The sequence below is a fragment of the Curcuma longa genome, chromosome 8, assembly GCF_044706935.1.
Source record: "Curcuma longa cultivar G26 ecotype Majalengka, Jawa Barat chromosome 8, ITB_CL_G26_1.1, whole genome shotgun sequence".
NCBI classification, from domain to species: domain Eukaryota; kingdom Viridiplantae; phylum Streptophyta; class Magnoliopsida; order Zingiberales; family Zingiberaceae; genus Curcuma; species Curcuma longa.
In genome coordinates this window covers 10323756-10344026 of record NC_133868.1, presented here as the reverse complement: position 1 = coordinate 10344026, position 20271 = coordinate 10323756, and the positions used below count along the sequence as shown (strand labels likewise).

The following is a 20271-nucleotide window of genomic DNA, read 5'->3' as shown; positions in this document are numbered from 1 at the left end:
GTCGAAACAAACAGGTACAATGTTTGACTCCTATTGATGACATACCTCTAGCATAGTTCACTAGGCATCTCTGAGCATAATTAACACATAATTGAAGAGTGAGCAAAGTAGTGGAAAGTGGAATGAGAAAATCCGCATGATATGACATCTTATAGAATACAGAAAAAATAATCAACAAATTGACTTATTTTATCTGAAGGTAAATATATAGAGGGTAGGGGTGTGTGTATAGTCTTCGGGGCATAACTGAGTTGATTACGACGGAGTAGACTTGTAGAAGAGGGTAAGGGTTCAAATCTCGGCGAAGCCGAGCAATACCCTCCTTCGTCGTGATCAATTGCAATTTTTCGATTTACTTCCTCACAGATGATCATGGGACCGACCGTGTAGAGCTGGGGTGGCAGATTCCAACTTTTTTGCATAACAAAAGGGGAGGGGTGTGTGTATAGTTAACTAGAATCTATGTAATAAGAAGTACATCATATTAGATAAACCGTGAATAATACTTAAAATGACTAAGGAAATTGGTTAAAGGCTTAAAGCCCACAAAAAGCATGAAAGAACCCAGAGGTCACCTCTCAATGTTGTATCAGTTCGGTATAAATAGTTTTGTATTTTAGCTTTTCATGATTCTTAAGATAGTTCAGGTTTCTTTTAAGAGACTATCTAAGGGCCAAACTAAATTATTAAATTAAAATAAGCTGAAACAACATTTGCGACAATGCATCAAAAAGAACATAAGATCGGTCTTTACCTTGCTAGCCTATCTAGTATAGGCATATCCACCTGATATGCGATTCAATCTCCACAGCAAGAGGAATACCTACTAATCAAATCTAAACATTAGTTCCTTAACTGACTTGGAAGATGGAACAAGAAAGTGAGTGCTCACCAGCGAAGCAGGCAAGCGAGAACACACCTGATGCAACCGATTCAACTCTAGATTGGAAAGGGAAATGTGCTGGAGTAAATCTTCCTATCTAACCAAAACAATTGTAAAAATCAATTTTTAATTCTTTTGTTTAACCCCACAACAATTTTATCTATTTCTGTTTTATAATTAAGCAATATGTTTGATAGCCCCCTTTTCAAATCATCATTTTAATTATCTCATTGCATCAATATCATATAATTAATCATATACAAGATAAATTTAAAGAACCTTTCCCCGACCCCGCAAAAAACACCCACCTTGCTGCATCTCAAGATAAATTTAAAGAACCAAGCAAAAAACACCATAACGTTACCATAGAAATAGGAATCAGAACCAACTGTTAGTTATGATCTGAATCATCATTACAAAAATCATTACGATCTTACTCAAATTCGATGGACAAGTAGGATAAGATCATATTGAAATAACAATCAAAGTCTCACATTGGAAATATATGAAAAAAGATCTTGAGATTATAAGATGAAAAATATCTCATTAGTACGAGGCCTTTTGGGTAATACCTAAAAATAAAACCATTAGGATGTAGATCCAAAGTAGATAATATCGTACTATTGTGGAGATATATATGGATTCCATCTTATCTAACAGTGGTATCATAGCTCCTAATAAAGGGTCTGTTGGGACCGTTAAGGGAACGGATCCATTGGGATCCATACCAATAAGGAGTCTGTTGGGACCATTAAGGGGGAGGCTCAAATATCATATTATACGAGGCCTTTTGGGTAAAACCCAAAAACAAAACCATGAGAATGTGAGTCTAAAGTAGACAATATCGTACCGTTGTGTAGAGATATATATGGATTCCATTGGATCTAACAGATCAACCCCCTACACAAAACCTCCAAAATTGATACTTAACCACACAATGCCATCATAAAATATACTTTGGATTAAATTTACAAAGTATAAATCGAAGCAAACTCTTAGTTATGGTTCGATCATGGAGACACAACCACAACAAAAGCCTTACCTTATACATGAAACATGAGCGGATAGACCAACCCCTACTTAAGCTTCCATCAGTCAGGAGATGAGATCTGATGTCCACATTGAAACTTAAGGTACAACATTCAATCAAAACCCTCAACTCAAAGACCTGAAGCATCAACTCAATTAACAACACCTACCAAACAAAGATAAGGTATCCACGACCTTAAGCAAGCTACAAGAAATCTTCCATTGTTGTTTCTTCCCTTTCGGAACCAACTAGCAACACCACAAACCATGAGGGAAATATGTAATAGGAAAAGGTCAGTGTAGGCCCAAAAGACTTTGATTACAATGCTCACTCGATAAGGAAGATTAAAGTAGGGAGATCAGCAAAATCATACCAACAGGGTCATCAGGTGCTGTGAAAAACAGGATCACTGGCCGCCCCAAAAAATCCATGATCAGCAGGAAATCAGAGCAAGGTGACAGAGTGAGTCGATCGCATTGCAGAGGAGTCGATCGCAGCCACATACTTTCTAACAATTCGTTGCTGCTTCGACGCGGACTGAAATATGATAGAGGCTGCAGAAAGGGTAGAGAAATCTCGAAATTGACTGAGATCGCTCACCGACATGATTGCTCGACGTCTCTCCGCTCGCGGCGACAGTGAGATCGCGCACCAGAGAGAGGAGCTGGATCTCAACAACGTCCATGTGAGAGAGTCACGAGCGTGAGGACAGAGATTGTCAGCCAACTGTGCTTGTTTGGTAACTGCTCAAAATTGAGCCTTGCTGAGGTCGCGACGGTGTCTGGGGTCAGGCATCGTGCACGGTGCTCTAGGTTGGGAAGGCGGTGTGGCGGCTGCGATGCAGCGAGGGAAGTGGGAAATCTGCCAGAGCATTTCATGTAGAACGCTGAGGCGAACGCTGCTTTTGCACTGGGTTTTGCAATTTCACGAGGAGGGGACGAAGACACTCGATCGGGGAGAACGGAGAGAAAGAAAGAAAGAAAGAAAGAAAGAAAACAGTGTAACAGCTCTTGACCAACAAAAACATGCTCATTGCTAAAGATGGAATTTCTGAAAGAATCAGTTCAAGACATGGAGCTTAACTGCTGGGTAAATTGCTTGTTCCAGAATCCTCACCGGCTCACGCTATGGGTATTTACTAATCTACTATTCCATTTGATGCCAACGACCTTCAGAAAAGGAAAATTTTGGGTTTATTTATCATCAATGAAGGAATTGGTACTAGTTAAGAAAATATCAGAACTGAAAAAAGAAATAGAAAGCATGTTCGACGACCTTGAGTCGGTAAAGGGAACCAAGTGAAGCTCCTTCACAAGCAAGGGAAGAAGAAGAAGAATCTTGCTTGCTCTCAGGCTTCAGCATGGTTACTGTTCTCTGTCACAACTGAAATGGCTGCTACTTCATCTCGAGATGGAACTTTAAGCCAAGATTTCATTACGTCATATGCCGTAAACCCTATGGCCACTGATGGCACAACCTGGAAAACATGTTTTTTTTTTCAGTTTTATAATGACGTAAAAGAGAGACGAGAAACATCTGATACAAATAGAATAAAGTACTAGAAAAAAGAATTGACCTTCAAATAATTGATGCTCAGTCCAGAAAAAAGCTGTCTCCAACCCTGAGTTTGAATTATCATGACAAGGCTTTCAAAGGTTCCTCTCCCCGTTTCATTGTTAGCTGTGGAGAGGGCTTCTACCTGGATCATGTTACCGTTCTTAATTTCACATGCCTGTTATGCTTAACAAGTTTAATGTATCTTCCGGTCGTTACCTGCATTTGCCGTCTAACAACATCAAGGGGATATGTCAATGTCTGCCCCAGTAAACCAGCAACTGATCCACATGCGAGTTTGACGGAAATGCCCTTTTTGTGATCTTCAGGAACACGGCTCTTCATTTCCTCGTAAAAATAAAACTTGAGACCAGAGTAAGGAAAGATTCCATACAAGGATGGGCCTGACAAAAAAAAAATATAAGTCAATGGCCTGCCAACAAGTGAGCAATAAGGCAAGGGTAAAGAAATGAAATTACTGCTAAATAATTATGTTGAATCTCTAAAGATTAAATAATATTTGACTTAAGCAAAGTCCAAATTAAGGTACTCAATCTAAAATAACTCAACTAAAAATAGGACCTAAACATGAATAAAATCCAGCCTAAGCAACTCCTATTCACTTTTTTCTAGACATGGGCAAAATATGGCCTATATCCCTACTTTACTAATAAAATGACCTAAACTAGTTGGCATGCAATTTTCAGCTGGTAACTCTGAGAAGATATTGTATGTAGATCTAGCGCCCCACTCATTCACTTTTGTTTGGAAATTGTTTGTTTCACCATTTCAACCTAGCTATCAAGTAAAACAATTGGATCAGACTGATCAAAATAGGAAACAAATTCAATTGCTTGATGAATAGGCCATCCACCTTGCTTTCCCGAACATTAGCAAAGATTAACCCAATACACACATTGGCATACTTCTTTCAAACCTCCACTTCTAGATTAAAGTAGTTGAAATTTTGAAGAAATTCCAAATTATTGTAAGGATCTACTGATAAATAATAAATCTGCAAGTAACACATACCTACACCACGATATAGGCCTCTTAAGCCATTTTGTTTGTATATCTTCAAGATACAATCAACAATTCCTCGATAAACCTGTTCAGGCAAACTGTATAGTTTTCTATCTTTTAGTCTTGATGGTCCTACAACCTGCAAACATTCATAAAGGCCATTCCAAGCATGTAAAAATTTTAAATAAAGAAATTAGCAACCAGTGGTTAATAACAAATCTCATGATAAATGATAAGACCCTGAGTTTAGGAATAGGTATATTTGCCTATTAGCAAGAACATGATAGATGGATATAGCTCTATGATCAGGATAGTCTGGCTAATTCAGCAGAGAGGACATGAAATAAAATGACAGCAATTCATATATCAAAATATGGCAGGCATATACCTGATAAGCAAGCTTTGTTCGAACTAAATCAAGTGGGTAAGTGAAAATAACTGCAGTTCCTCCTGCTATTGATCCTGAAACGAGATCAAGAACAGGACCCTTTCCTATATTAGGAAACCCAAGAACAATCCAGCGCCTATACTGCTCGTATGCCATATAATGTAAAGCTGCATAGGGGACAATTCTTGCAACACTGGCTCCATTTCCCCTGAGCAAAAGCACAAGGAAAAATCAATCAGGATCAAAATAATTAATAGCTAGCACCAAGAGAAGATAGAAATAATTGATTTGCATCAAACACAATACTGTGAACTGTTATACAGACCTGTAGAATCCTAACAAACCTTCAGTCTGTACAATCTTCCTGAAGGATCCCAACAATCCTATACTCTGGAACTCTGCTCTTCTAGTCTAGGATTTTATAAAAGATGGCCAAAAAATCATGAATATTGTCCAACAATGCTTTAGAAGCAACAACAATAGGCATGGACAAGAATTAAGTAGTATACCATCTCATGGTATACCAAAAAAAAGGAGAGCAAAATTCTTTATGCTTAAATGAGTGGGCAAATGTCTTCAGGGTTCATCATTTTGACACTTTTAAGCTTTGTATTTAATTAAAACTAATGTGGAGAAATCCACAGAAATGAATAGCACTGGGTAGAGATGGTTCAACTATTTCAATACTTTCTTCTCTGATGGATTAATCATAGTAGAAATGAAGAAGTTTTAGAAAGGAGGTACTTTTCTTAAGCCTGAACATGTGAATAACCAAAGAAGAACAGTGGCGCATAAGTTGGCTGCTTATATCAAGCATAGGATATGAACGTATCAAACATTCAATTCACTTATTAATAGCCAACTGATTGGAAATGTTAGTGGTTCTTGTACTTGTTTTCAAATTCCCAGATGTCACCATCAACATTCATTTTCTTTATTTTGAAGAATTGAATATCTGTGAGCTATTCTTTAGTAATATGTTCACAAGCAATTCTGAAGCTTAGAAACTCGTTGAAAATTTACCTTTCTCTGCAGTTACAAAATATACTGAACAAATGCAGTTCAATTCTTAGATTCATCCAGGTGCTTAAAATTAGCTAAAGCAATGTGACAAGAAAGTTTAGGCTGCATTCAGTTTGGCTAAGTTGCACAATCAAATGAACACCGAAAACGGACAAAAAAACGACCAACTCGGCTAGCTGAACGAAAAGGTATTAGAAAGACTTCAAAAATCAGTTCAAGAATTCAAGACGCTTTACAATTCCAAAAAAAAAAACTGCATCCAACAACTCCAGGAAGCGCTTGCTCAGATACATTTAGGAAGCACCTAAATCACTTCCAGTAAAATTTGAATCACTAATATATAAACACAATGATAGCCCCCAAATCCTTCCAATTATCAGGAAAAAGGATGTATAAATTCAAACCAGACCCGACACAAAATCCCAATCGAAGGATCGCGATGGCGCAAAAATGATTGAAAACCGAATCAATCTTCAGAAAGAAGCACGACAACCTCACCTGGAACAGAATCTTGACTCGCTCAAGGGGAGCGACGGCCGACTTGGCGACTCCGCCGGCCACGCCCCCGGCGACGAGCTCCTTCACAACGAGCGGGATCGTCCCTGCCCTGACCTCCTCCTTCACCGCCGTCGACACTCCGCCTCCTCTCTCCTCCGCCATGGAGGAAGAGAGGGGATCCTCCGATTTGGTCTCGAGATTTCAAGAGGAGAAAGAAATGGAAGATGACGGGGACGAAACGCGTTACGACGCGTTAAAAATAATAAAAATAATTACGACACCGCCATCAAAAATAATAAAAACAATCTACCACACCGACCATCAAATCAGCTAAACGGAGCCAAATCGATTAAATTAATCAAAATATAACCAATTGAATTTTTTTTAACTAGATTAAATTTAATCATAATATTGCCACGTTTATTAAATACTAAAAAAACATTATCATAATATTCAAAATCTCTAGAAAGAGATAAATGTGACCAACTGGTAAATTCTATATTCTTAAATACTAACGTTGCGAGGAACAGCTGAAGAAAAAAGCAGCTTATTGTTTGTTATATTAAAGAATGAATTTACACAAGTCCTTTAACAATTCCAGCCAGCCATCAATATCTACAGTCCAGTAATACTGGTCTTTACACCAAAACTCCCACCAAAAAATAAAAATAAAAGAAAAAAGAAAAAAGAAAAAGAATCTTCTATATGTATAAATAGTCTCACGGTTTTACATGGTTCACAAAATTGATTTTGGTATTGCAACCTGCTCAAACCATCACGTTCCCTGCAATTGGTTTCAAACGTCGAGGGATACTCTTGTCTTGATGGGCTTTAGCTTTACTCCCATGCTCTCCGGCGAGAGCAGTTCTGGAGAGATGCACAGCGGGCTCAGAGGACTGCGGGGGCTGTAGCTCAGCTGGCTTGGCCGGCACAGCCCGTACCCCATCAGAAAGTATTCCATCGGAATCAACATTGCGTGGGGCTGCTCTTCTGTAACGACCGAACCGCATGCCTGAACCTGCAACCATTGGAGGGTGGCGAAAGAAGCACCATGAGAGAGATAGGAAGGTGGATTTGTGGAATATCCATATTAATGGTTAGAGATTAGCACCTCGACCAATGCACAGTATCTCTTATCCAGTTTTGATGTCATATGGATGGCTTCTGAGTGAAATGGAGAATCCTCGCCCACAAATATCACTGTCCTACAATGTAGCTTCTTCAATGCTTCCGTCAAGTCGTATCTCCTGTTTAAGAATGGGTTATTATAAACTTATTGCTAACTCACAATGTATATATTTGATGATTCTGTTAAGCAAAGATTAGGGGGCATACCCATTAATCGACTGAAGAAACCGCCAAACATTAGAGCTTTGCTTCTCATCCAGCAACTGCAGGCAGATGATAAAGATACATATTCATGTGTATGGCTTTTCACTTCGACAAATTCCAAATATCAACAAAGAGAAAAGAGTGATATACTAACACTTCTACAAGCTTGCACAATGTCCGACTCTGGGACCTGAGAATTTCCTCGTACCTCCTGCCACATATTGAAATAGATGAACGACTAAGGTTACAATCAATAAATTTTGTAGACAAGTGAAATAATGTAAGTTACCTTACTAAAGTACCGTTGGAGAAAGTAATCCGTGACCAAGCCACACATTCCATAAAAATAAAGTAAATTTGATACTACCTGAGATTTTCAGAATAATATTAGAAGTAACTCACTTATCGTAGTTTTAAAAAAGAATTGTCAATTGAAACATTGGAAAGTACCTTACTACATAACCACTCTGACCATGAGGGAGCCTTGCAAATAGGTGAGACAAGTATGAGCCCCATAACACGATCCCTATATTTAGTCTGAAAGCGAAGCATACAAAGGGTCAAATTGAAAGGTTAGGGAATTTAATAATTTACGGGTTCTCATAATAAAAATCCTTACAGCAAAAAGGGTAAGAATGTAAGCACCCGCTGTGACACCAAAGCACATGACAGAACCTAGCCTGAACAGCTCAAAACCATACAAAATTCAAAAATGTTGCAGAAGAAAAAAATGAACAATTATGTGTCTGGACAAGTATCACAAGGATAGTAATGAAAAATTACATATCAAGCATGATACATATATATAGAGAGAGGCTATTACCCAAAGAAATTAAGAACTTCTGCCACCTGATCGACTAACTGATCCACAGAAAGCACTGGTTCATGTGAAGAAATTGGAGCAGCACCTAACTGCAGGACACTTAAGGCAGAGGACCAACATAATTATGTTAAATTATAAGCCAAAAATGGATCAGAGACAGGCTTCAATATTCTCATAGCCAGATGACATAAAGAGTTGCAACACCATTACTGACCTCATGTCCTGGAGGACTAATATGGTAGATGCAAAAGTTATGAAGCAGTAAAGAAGCAGCTTCTGGGCAAAAAAACAATCCTTGAAAGCATGACATATCTGGGGAGAAAAAACTAGGAATTTAGGGTATTTCCACATATGTACATGAGAGCTAATAGAAAGCAATTTGTTTTCTTAAGTTTAAAAACATAAAAAAATTAATTTCTTCTAATTATTTGTGGGAATACAAAACACAAATTAGTTACTCCAAACACTAAACCATTTAGACTTTAGAAATCAATATAGCATTTTCTTGAAGAATGAAACTATGGTAGGATAAGGATGCTAAAGAAGAGCGGTAGAGTGATAAATAATACAATGTCGCAGAAGAGCACAATACAAAACACAAATTAGTTACTCCAAACACTAAACTATTTAGACGTTAGAAATCAATATAGCATTATCTTGAAGAATGAAACTATGGTAGGATAAGGATGCTAAAGAAGAGCGATAGAGTGGTTGAAACAAGGAAAAGGTCACCAAATAGTCTGTAATGTGTATAAAACACCTTGTAGCTTCATGTTGAGTACAAAGTGAACATAATCAAAAGAATGAGGACACAAAAAATGCAAATATAAATAAAAAGACTAGGAAAGCTAAAGTAATGATTTAGTACAACTTACGATTTAAGGCTACATCTGGATAAGTAAGAAGTGCAGGCTTTTCCAGATCACCGTAAACAGCAACTGAGATAGGGCCATTATTTGTCAACACATGATGTTCCTGAGGGGGGAAACAACCTGTTTTTAGATCAAATGCCAGCATGTACATCAGGTAAAGGAAGGCAGGCACTCAAACCAGAATTAGAATGGGTGGATAATTAGATCAATAATAGAATAAAAAGAATATTTTTAGTTAAGAAAATGAGGAAGAGAATGTACACAGGATCCCTAGCAAGCACTGACGTCGTATAGCATCAGTGATCTGGATGACATTAATTTAGAAAAAAAAAGACATCTTTTCTCATTCAAAGTGTGGAATGTGGAATAGGTGTACTAGGGGAGGCAAAGGCAAAGCCAAAATAAGGACCAAAGATTGAGTGAAGTTGTCAGCAATGTTTTTCTCATTTCTAAAGACGCTTGTAACCACAAGGAACAAGATGACGTTTTGAAGATGAAGATGGTAGATAACAGAAACTTTACTAGCAGCCTTTCGAGATCATTGAGATCCATTGAAGCTGAACTAGATACATGCCCTAATCAATTCAAATTATCCAGACGTCTGAGTTTCTTGATTTACCAAACGTCCAGTGTTCTGTCAACAAAGGTCGATTCGATTAAAATAGCCATTGTTCAGTTTATCTTTCCTGCTTATGAAGTAATATCCTGGCGATGCTTCAAAAGAAGATTAGCTCGAAATTAAGCAAAGTACCTTAAAGGCAAACTGACAACTTTGATCTCCTATCACAACAAAAGGTAAACAATAGGAACATAGTTTCCTTTGATGCAAGAGCATAGCATAAAAATATAATCATTTAGAAGAACAGCTCATCTAAAAAGGATAACTTTCGTCATGCAAAAGAATAGCCCAAAATTTTATCCACAGTGCTTAAAGATCAATCATGACAAAAATATATAATATGAAATGAGAAAGCAACAATCAAAAGAAATAAAAGACCAGAAGAACTCTCAAGAAATGCCTCTAAAATCTGATATCAATTAATCAAACGACGAAAGAATCTCAAAATCCCCAAATCCAGCAGTGCCAAATCATGTCTCACATTGAAGGGGAAAGAAATATACCAAGGAATGGCATTTCCATGCCGAAACGACCACTACTACAACATTTCTCCCCGATTAATCAGACTCAAAAAAAAAAAAAAAAAAAAAAAACCCCCAAAAGGAACCGCAACGATGAAAAAACAACCCTTACCTTCCCTCCAAACGAGATCCTCTCCACATCGACCGAGACCGACCCGCTCGACTCCCCCATTTCTTCAAGAACCACCCTTCTTCCTCCTCCTTTCCCCTCTTTTTCTCGTTGATTTTTTTTTTTTTTGCCCTTTTTGAGCCTTTCTTCTCCGATAGATTCGCTTATAAATAAACCCACGCGGCCCTCCCCTTCCTCGGCCGCCCGGTTTAACTTCAACCCGCAGCTAAAACTCTCCCTTTAACCGCGAGTAACGCGAGCACCACCACGACCGACAGCTGCGCGAATTGACGAAACTAGCCTTGGCCTTCTCCCACCCGCACGATGGAGATCCGACGGTCACATGGAGCGCTCGCATGCGGCGGGCGCCAGGTAGGTTGGAGCCTTTGATTACCGTTCCCGACAGCAGGCCGGCCACGTGTTTGGTTTCCAGAGGTCCAGACAGATGACGCAAGTAAGGCCGTCGGATGATGAGGTACGAGTGGGTCCCTTCGGCAGTCGACCGTTGGCTAAATGCCGCGTGGGACGTCGGTGGCGCGGTCTCTGGTGTGGAGCAGCGGCGCATGTGACGAGGCCCCAGGTCGCCTGCGTGCAGGACGCGTGGAAGAAATAAATGCTCACTTATGGTGAATGGTGTTTGCACGCGGAAGACGATCCCCGCCCGACAGCAGCGTGACTTTAAATTAAGGGGGCGAAAATGAAAAGGGCCCCCAAGGATTTAATTACTGGGATTATCAGGGTCCAAAAGATAAGGATTGCAATTATTTTTTGATAAATTAGTCGTATCTAAAGATAATTTTGTATCTATCTGTAAAAAAAACTCATAAATTAAATCACGCCGAACCAATAAAGTATCCAACAAGAAAAAAAAATAGATCATGGTGCCGGACATTCAGGTTGTCATTCAAGTACCCGCAATTTAATGACGGAGCCAGCCCGGATAATTTACCCGATCTGATTCGAACTCCAGCTATGCCGACAATACCCCGGACTACAAAAATTTTTTTCTTCTCCTCTCTAAATTCAAGATTTTTTTCTTCTCATCGCCGTTACCACCCGACAGCCCGGGTTGACCGTTACGTTCCGCCCTTGAGTTTGATCTTCAACTATGACCGATTTATAGAAATTTTCCTCCAACTTCGCAATCAAAGGATACTGAGCATCTGGATTGACCGCTGCGTGTGCTTTCCAATTTACCCTATTGATCAGAAAAATTTTTATAAGATTGAATCAATCACCCTCAGGAATTGAGTCAATAACTATAGAAACACTTTTGGTCTAATTTACGAAAATCAAGGACACAAGGAAATAAATTCTGTCAGATTAATTCAACGAACAATGGAGAATAAGGTTTTTTTTTTTAGTAAAAATGCGCTTAAACAGCGTACCAACACCGTCGCCCATGTGGCTTAACCAATTATTGGATTATTGCATCTACAAATTTTCTCAATAAATATTCATGAAGCTTAATAATCTAAACCAGCATTGGAAAATAATATTCAAAATAACAACAAAACAAAAGAAAGAACAAGCCTTTGTCCTTCTTGGCTAATAGTACAACAATATTACACCCCACTGCACATTTAATTGGAGAAGGTGGCAAGTAGCTTTCCGGCTTCCGCAAGAATGTTCTTCAACCTCGCACATATTTCCCACGAGTTCATGGACAAGCCTCATCCTCGCCACGAATGGAAGGCCACCGACGAGTTTTTATTTTTAACTCCTGCCATGGAGATGTGTTGAGCAAAGCCAGAGATGGAGCCCATCATCTCTGTTGACTGAGAACAATCACATCTGAAACAACTGTTGAATCTTTTAGATGCTCCTGTAGGTGAGATCTGGATCTGTTTATCCAGCATATGATTCACCATAAACATCGAGTAGTCTCTGTTCAAAAAAGACATGAAGTCAGAAATGCATCAAAAGGTAATAGCAGATCAGTTGCTGATATGAATCTTTGAAAGTGTAGTAGAACTGTAGTTAGCAAAAACTACAGTATCATAAGAAAATTCTATCCCATTCACATGTATCAGCTTATTCAGGAGAAGGGTAAGATAATTCAGTCGATGCTAAATAGTTGGATAAATACAACATTTTATTGTTCTGCCGTACATGTATCATAAGAAAACTAAGTGCACAACAATATTACATTACACGTAAATTGGTTGGAAATAAAACTTTGATTCTCATAGGAATTGTTAGTAAAGAAACTGACAATGATAACAGACGCGAAGATCACTATCCATGTCTTTAATTCCTCCAAGCAACAGTGGGAAGTCCAAATCCAGAACTGTGATTTTTTTTTTTTGAAAGTGATGTTTTTAAACTCAGATCTGACCAGGCCAGTTAACTGTTAAACGAGCAACTGGAGACCACACTGGTTCAGTTCTATTACGCAGAGGGCACCTACTTGGACTGGATTTCAGATTGGTTCGACTGGAAAAATCAGGAACCAGTAGAGCCTCCTGTTCCCTGGCCAGTCTTTAAAAACACTGGTTGAAGGATCTACTTAATAAACTTGAATTTAACATTCCATTTTGCTAATATTGACTCTAAAAATTGCAATGCTAAGATGTATAAATAAAAAACTACCAGAATCATAAACTATTTGGAGTTATATTATTGAAATAATGGTGCCAGACATTATGACAGGCCATAAGTACGCAAGTCTCCAGTGGGTGGTCCGGCTTGGAGGAAGCTACATGGATGCCACGCTTCCAATAAGAAACAAAGCCAAGGGGTAGGTGGAATTAAACATTTATGAAATGTCTAGAAAGAAAAAGACTAAACACCATATGAGTGATTAGGTCATCAAAATGTGCAAAAAAATTGGTTGTATAATGTTCCTTAGAAAGCTAGTAATTAAATTATCACACCAGAATCAGAGGCATGCCTTTTGGTTGGAACAAGTACTTTATAGTTTAAGCAAAGCTCAACTTTGTTCACATGCGAAGCAAAGTAAAATCATTTAACACATGAATCATTTCAAATCTACTGATTTCAAACCCCAAATGATGGCCTCTCTCTTTCTGCTTGGGCCCATGCTTGTCCATGATTGAATCTTCTTATTCGACAGGGTATAAGTAAAGTCAATTAGGGCATCAACAAAGAAACATTAGTAAGTACAAACACAGGTTTTGCTATTAATTTACTGGCCTCTGAAAAGGTTTCTTGACCGCATCATAAACTATATGGTGTTAGGAAAAGCTGTTGATATTTCAACTAGCCTCATGGAAGCCTTTAGAATATACCATGAATTTATTAGGTAGGATTAAGAAGTTAAACATTAGAGATTAGGTCGATGGCTTAATAAATTTGAGTATAATCCTACATCTTGGGGGTTTGGTTCCCTGTCAAAGGAATCCATTTCTCACTTCTAATGTAGTGAATGTTTTGGCACATCTCAATCTGCTAATCAAAACATCAGTATTTAATAATTGCAAGCAATCCAATGATTAACCTAATCACAACAAAAAACAAGTCATTTTAAGTTGAGTCACTTAATTGCTAACGCCATGCAATCATCATCTGGCATTAAATTCCAAGGTAAATATGTAGACCAAAGATACATGGGCTACCCAAAATCAAGAGACTTTTGACAATTTGTTACCCTAATAAATTGATATTAAAAACAGAAATAACTAACTAAAAATTGTGCAAACTTTGCATTAATAATGTCAACTCTATAGCATACATATATTCAGCCTAAGACAAATGAAACATTGGGTCAATTACTCTATCTATATAATTATTATGTACTTTTCATGTTTTAACAATGTCAACTCATTTGATAAAAATAAACAATAATTCTGATAAACTTAACCTGCCCGGCCCTAATTATCTGGTCAACGCCACCATCACATCCTACTTCTCCAGCGTCAATAGGGCTACCCAAAATCAAGAGACTTTTGACAATTTGTTACCTTAATAAATTGATATTAAAAACAAAAATAAATAACTAAAAATTGTGCAAAATTTGCATAAATAATGTCAAGTCTATAGCATACATATATTCAGCCTAAGACAAATGTAAAATTGGGTTAACTACTCTATCTATATAATTATTATGTACTTTGCATGTTTTAACAATGTCAACTCATTGGATAAAAATAAACAATAATTCTGATAAACTTAACCTGCCTGCCCCTAACTATCTGATCACCGTCACCATCACATCCTACTTCTCCAGCGTTAACAAGCTCATGTAATTCATCATCTTATTGTCATTGTTGTATTCATATCACCAATTGCACATCGAACTTGCCCTTCCCAGACACTAGCCTCCCCTGTATCGCCACCAAGTCACCAACCATGCAGGTCACTTGCACACCTGCCTCTTGAGCCCCTCTTTTGATACCTTATCCTGTACAAGTGCACCCTTAAACTTGATGACCCAAAAATTCTGCCATGTCTAGCGTTGGACAACTCTTGTTTGCAATGACAACCAAGGGCAAATTCGGCCAAACACCTTAGTGCAAGCAAGAGCCAAAGATTGCTCCCCAAGATCCCCTTCCTAATTAAAAAATATATATACAGAGAGAGGCAAATAATACTTTTTGTTTAGGAGGCTCATGGGCTTACTACTATTTGCATTAATGACACTTGCAGCCTCAATTAATTGTTTAAGATCTCAAAAGGACTGCATTCCTAGCTTACAAGCCTGGTTGTCTATCTTCTAACAGTATAGCATTCATAGTGTACTGTAGAGGTTCCAACCTTCAATATAACACACACACACAAAACGTGCAGTCCTCTCCCAATCAGACTCATTGGACAAGTCCACTCTAAGGTTAGGATACCGTGTGTCAGCAGAGTAACTGATGCTTAAATAACTTTTACCCTTTGGACCCACCTTAGTTCATTGCTCTCTAACCTCTCGCCTATTTGCATCATCCATAATGAACACCTTCATGATTCGTGATTTCTCAACCTTGATGAACATTTCGCTGATGAAAAATAAGTAGGGAGCTGATGTGCATAAGCTAGATGAGTTGGCACGCTTCTGTTCAATTCTAGATGGATAAAAAAGTGGATGTTATATTTGTTTCTAGTTTCTAAAATATAGGATAAACTGGATGTCAAAACATGCATAGTACTTAATAACTTTAGTATTTAACCAATTAAAATTTAGTCATGAAAACAATAGCATAATAAGAAAGAAACATCTTGGAGCTAATTATTCATTAGATTATAAGCAAATCAGATTGTTGATAATGCTTCTTTCCAAAGAACTTCAGAAGAATCCTTATTAAGGAAACTATAATAAGATGCATAGTTAATCAAACATCAAAAGCAATAACAAGCATTCAGAAACAGCTCATGATAGTTCAGTGTTGATGTTCCACTTAGATTTGACCTGCTGGTTTACGTCATTTTCTTTATACATCTACAAGTGACTAGAATATATTGCTTCACAAGGAGACATGGCAGCATTAGTAGCTGGTCAACAGTACATACCTGTGTATCCATTGATCATTTGCAAAAGCTCGGAGTCTTCCAGATGAGGAAATGAGCACGAATAGTAATTATTAACAGTTCAAATAACAGTAAACCTCCAGCACCTTGGTAGTGGGCAGTTTCCAGTGGAGAAAATGTAAAGCATGTTAGTAATAAAACTCTGAAACATTTTAATTGTATTAAATCAGAACTTTAGACATGTCAATAGGTTCTGCAATTTCTAAGAGCAGAGGAATGAGAATGTATGGAAAGATGAAGAATCATTAATAACTATGCAAGAAACAAAAAAAATACTGCAAACTTGGTAATGTGCCATACTTTATTGTTGATTCAACCTCTAGTTATCCACATAAACCGCAGAATTTTCATCTGAATTGGAGACAAAACTCAGAAGAGAAAGATTTGGTGAAGAAGATAGAAACAAGATATGTGAACTAGTATGATGGTGAGAGCAACAAAAAGTCAAAAGCACGAATAATAGAACTTGTGGAACACACCTTGGAGCTCCACCCAATTATTGAAAGAGCGATGGGGCATCATAACTTTTGCACAAAATGGTAAATGAAGTCCTTAGCTAGCATACATTTGTGATATAATCATTTGTAGCATACTGAACTAGGTTAGCAGTAAAAAGTTTAAGTTTGGAGGTGCTAAGTATGGCCAAATTGGTCACCTTATCAACACAAAACTTGGATTTCCAAAAAGAAAGGGGGAAAAACCAACTACTCTGCTATTGAAATGACAAAGATGGAAAAGTCAAACAGGCATAAGCAATCATCTGTCAACCATCTCTAGAAGAAATTCAGAAATTTGCATTTTTGATCTGCATAATTTCCAGATAGCAGCAAATTATCTACATATTTATGTTTTTTCTGGGAAAATGTAGTTAAATTTAACAAACATGCCAATGCTTTCTCTCCTTCCCCAAGATTACATATTAAAGATTTAGATCGTGTAAATGTAAACTTTTCAAGATCAAGAGAACATGTGAATTCAATCCAAATTCTCATCTTGTACATCTAACATAAATAACTTAGAAGTACTCACCAAAATAATGTATGAACTTAAGCAACACCAATCAATTTAAACAAATTACTCTTCTATGATTTGATTAAATAAGGGTGTTACCAATTGAGATCCTACTGCAGGTATTCAACAGAATCACCGACAGTGTTTCTTGTTGCAACCTCATGAAATCATTTTTCTTTTTCAACATTGACACTACCCATGTGCCTCCTGAGGCATTGGTAATGCCATGAAGCTTGCAAGATAACTAACTAGGCCACTTACTCTTGCTGCCCGTGCACAACATCAGCAAAATCTCTTTCATCAGGGATACCTTATAGGGAGAAAAACTAGGTATTTCCCCAACTGACAACCAATGAAATCTATTACAGCCAATATGTTAATTTTCGAAGACAATTCATTCTCTTGAGCATGGCAAATGTTTAAAGTTGCTTCTCAATACATGGAGACAAAAAATTAAAGGTTTATTTACTTAAGCGGGAGGGTGTCTCTGCGTACAAGGGACAGAAATGCAGTTGCAAAATAAGTACAAGGGACAGAAATGTAGTAGCAAAATAAGGAATTGCCAAGTTTACTCCGACCAAAAGTGTGAAGGAAGTGGCATAGGAATCCAGGACACAATTTTTGCCTCGAATGCTTCAACTTTGTGCTAGAGATGGAAGCTTCTCTAATGCAAATCCTACAAGATCCTCAGCCTCAGCAACATATTAGGCGAGCAAGGGGAACACAAAGATCACAATCCTAGACTCACGCCTCTCAAATTGGTCCTTTACGAATCACCAATAACAAGAGGGAAACTGGCCATCGCTCTGACCTAACAGCCCCATCGGCTAATGAGGAAGACAAGGGAAGTGTGATGAAGAATAGAGCAGCAAGTTCTCGCAGAGATAGTAATGATGGCGGTGGCCAAGCACTGCTATTTGCCATGACAGACGACTCAATTTTGGACCCTATGTTCAAATGATTAAACATCACTGCCAGGCCTTTGAAACACAAGTTGATGTCTCAAAGCAATGCAGAAGATCATAAAAAATGTTACCAAGAAATAAAGATGGAGGACAAAGACTACTACCAACGAGGCAAAGCAGCTTTTGTGTAGAGTATCGATCGACAAGGTGGATTTGGGAAGAAGGGGATGATGGGGAGTTTACTAACTTCATACTCTTCTCATCTTGTTTCTTCCTTCTCTTCTGTATCCCAAGTAAACCACATTTAAATCCCTTCTCCCTCCTTCCACTCTCTCCTAAAACTTCTTCCTCATTCATTTCCCTCTCAAGTTATCAGTACTTGCAGGATAATAGCAGAGATGTTCCAATATCACATTAATATGCACCCAAACAAAATCTTATCATCTAACTACAGAACTCAACCAAAATTCGCAAGACAAGATATGAATCACCAGAAAATAATAATAAGAACCAACAGTAAATTCATGGTGGTTTTGATTCAGATTGAAAAGATGAAAATATTCAGGATAAGATGTACACTAACACGAGGCATACACTAGTATCGAAACCTAATGCAACGAAACGAACTCGTTCACCTTACTATACATAATTTAACCAAACTATATAGAAAGAACGTCTTCCTCAGAGAACTTCAGCAAAGTCTAGATGCAAGACAGAACATGCGCGTGCGCGCGCGTATATACATATATACAACAGCGACTAGACCGCCGATACCTACAAGAAGTAGGTATAACCGGGATTATGAGAATCACCCGTCAGCGACGGCGATTGTCGCCGTCTCCAATTGCAAAAAGGTCTGCGCAGAGCGCGAGGAAGCCCACAGAAAGGCGCACAACCCTACCACCATGGACACAACCGCAGTACGGCGACAAAGACTAGCGTAACCGGCGAAGTTGCGGCGGTGCATGACGGCGCCAGCGGCGCCGGAGGCGGAGAGGACGAGCGCGAGCACTAATGTGTAGAAGGCAGCGGGTTGGCCCCGGAAGAGCACCGAGGGGACCTGGCCGCCTCCCCCTCCCGGAAGCTCCTCGTATGGTAGACGGGTGAGCGCGAGCCCGGCGAGAATAACGAACCAAAGGAGCAAGGCTTCGAGGGAGACGCTCGCCATGGCCGATCGAAAGCGCACCGGGGAACGGGGTAAGACAAAGCCGAATACCGTTGCGTAATCTCGAAGCTTCTCGACGCGAGCTTTAAAAAAAGTGCTCACGGATCGGACTGACAGGATGACCTTGTTCGATAACCAAATAATATTCATATATATCTAAATATTATATTACCTCTATAATTATATTATATATATATATATAAATATATATACGAAAATAATATGACCCGTATCCGACATCCGTGACCCACCGCTGCTGCCGCCGCCCTCGCCACGCCGTTCAACTACCGCCGGCCGTCGCCTTCGGGGCGATCAACGTGCCCTTCGTCGGCGCTCCGTCCGACGTCAGATTCCGGCCGAATAGTGGCTGGAATCCAACGAATTTGGCTAGAATTCGGCCAAATCATGCTCCCCGCAATGACGTGGCCACTGCCGACCTCGATCGGATCGGATTCCGACCAAATCACAATCGGAGACCAACCAAGGAATGACCAGCGTCGCACGACGGTTCTTCCTCGATCGGTCTTCGATCGCGATTTGGTCGGAATTCGGCCTGATTGAGGTCGGCAGTGCGTGCGTGCCCGATTGCAAGCCCGATTCTGATCGAAATTCGACTGGAGTCCGAGTCCTGATTGGCCAGAAAGTGGCGCTTGCCATTCTGCAGCCGGATTTCGATCGAACCGGGGGCGACGAGCGACTGCCGACGACATACCGAGTAGGAACGAGACGGTGACACTATGTATTTCCATATTTGGACGGTTCAGATTTGACGTGTGATCGCGTGATAAATGATGGATCGCATGTCGCGCATGAGTGCGCACGAATCCGTCACGTAAGATATCAGTTCTCTATATATATTATAATTTAATCAAACATTTAGAATGAATATGAATATTTTTAAAAATTTTCATACTTAATTATTTAATTGAATTTAAAAAAATCTTTTTATACCCTCCATCTTATATCACGTCCTCCACCTCCGGATTCTAAAGAAATTATCATCATGAATTAATTCTAGTAAAAAGAAATTGTGTTGAAAA

General features: G+C 38.8%; 2 protein-coding genes across 3 annotated transcripts; both read right to left on the bottom strand.

Moving 5' to 3' along the window:
- Positions 1–3246: 3246 nt before the first annotated feature.
- LOC141833711 (mitochondrial carrier protein CoAc2-like) lies at positions 3247–6570 on the bottom strand. Of its 2 annotated transcripts, none has more exons than XM_074721202.1 (7): positions 6400–6570; positions 5204–5289; positions 4829–5086; positions 4500–4588; positions 3687–3871; positions 3490–3612; positions 3247–3390 (listed from the first exon to the last, which is right to left on the bottom strand). In XM_074721202.1, the coding sequence occupies exons 1-7, from the start codon at positions 6559–6561 to the stop codon at positions 3262–3264; spliced, it is 1032 nt and encodes a 343-aa protein (XP_074577303.1). In that variant the 5' UTR covers positions 6562–6570; the 3' UTR covers positions 3247–3261. The 2 variants fall into 2 exon arrangements, with proteins under 2 accessions (XP_074577303.1, XP_074577302.1); XM_074721201.1 differs by having other exon boundaries at positions 4500–4629; positions 4879–5086.
- Positions 6571–6986: 416 nt separating this feature from the next.
- LOC141832966 (protein NDL1-like) lies at positions 6987–10842 on the bottom strand. Its single transcript, XM_074720333.1, has 11 exons — positions 10679–10842; positions 9430–9529; positions 8769–8866; positions 8555–8643; positions 8351–8411; positions 8182–8268; positions 8021–8098; positions 7886–7942; positions 7735–7790; positions 7511–7646; positions 6987–7417 (listed from the first exon to the last, which is right to left on the bottom strand). The coding sequence occupies exons 1-11, from the start codon at positions 10736–10738 to the stop codon at positions 7196–7198; spliced, it is 1044 nt and encodes a 347-aa protein (XP_074576434.1). The 5' UTR covers positions 10739–10842; the 3' UTR covers positions 6987–7195.
- Between the last annotated feature and the right edge of the window lie 9429 nt (positions 10843–20271).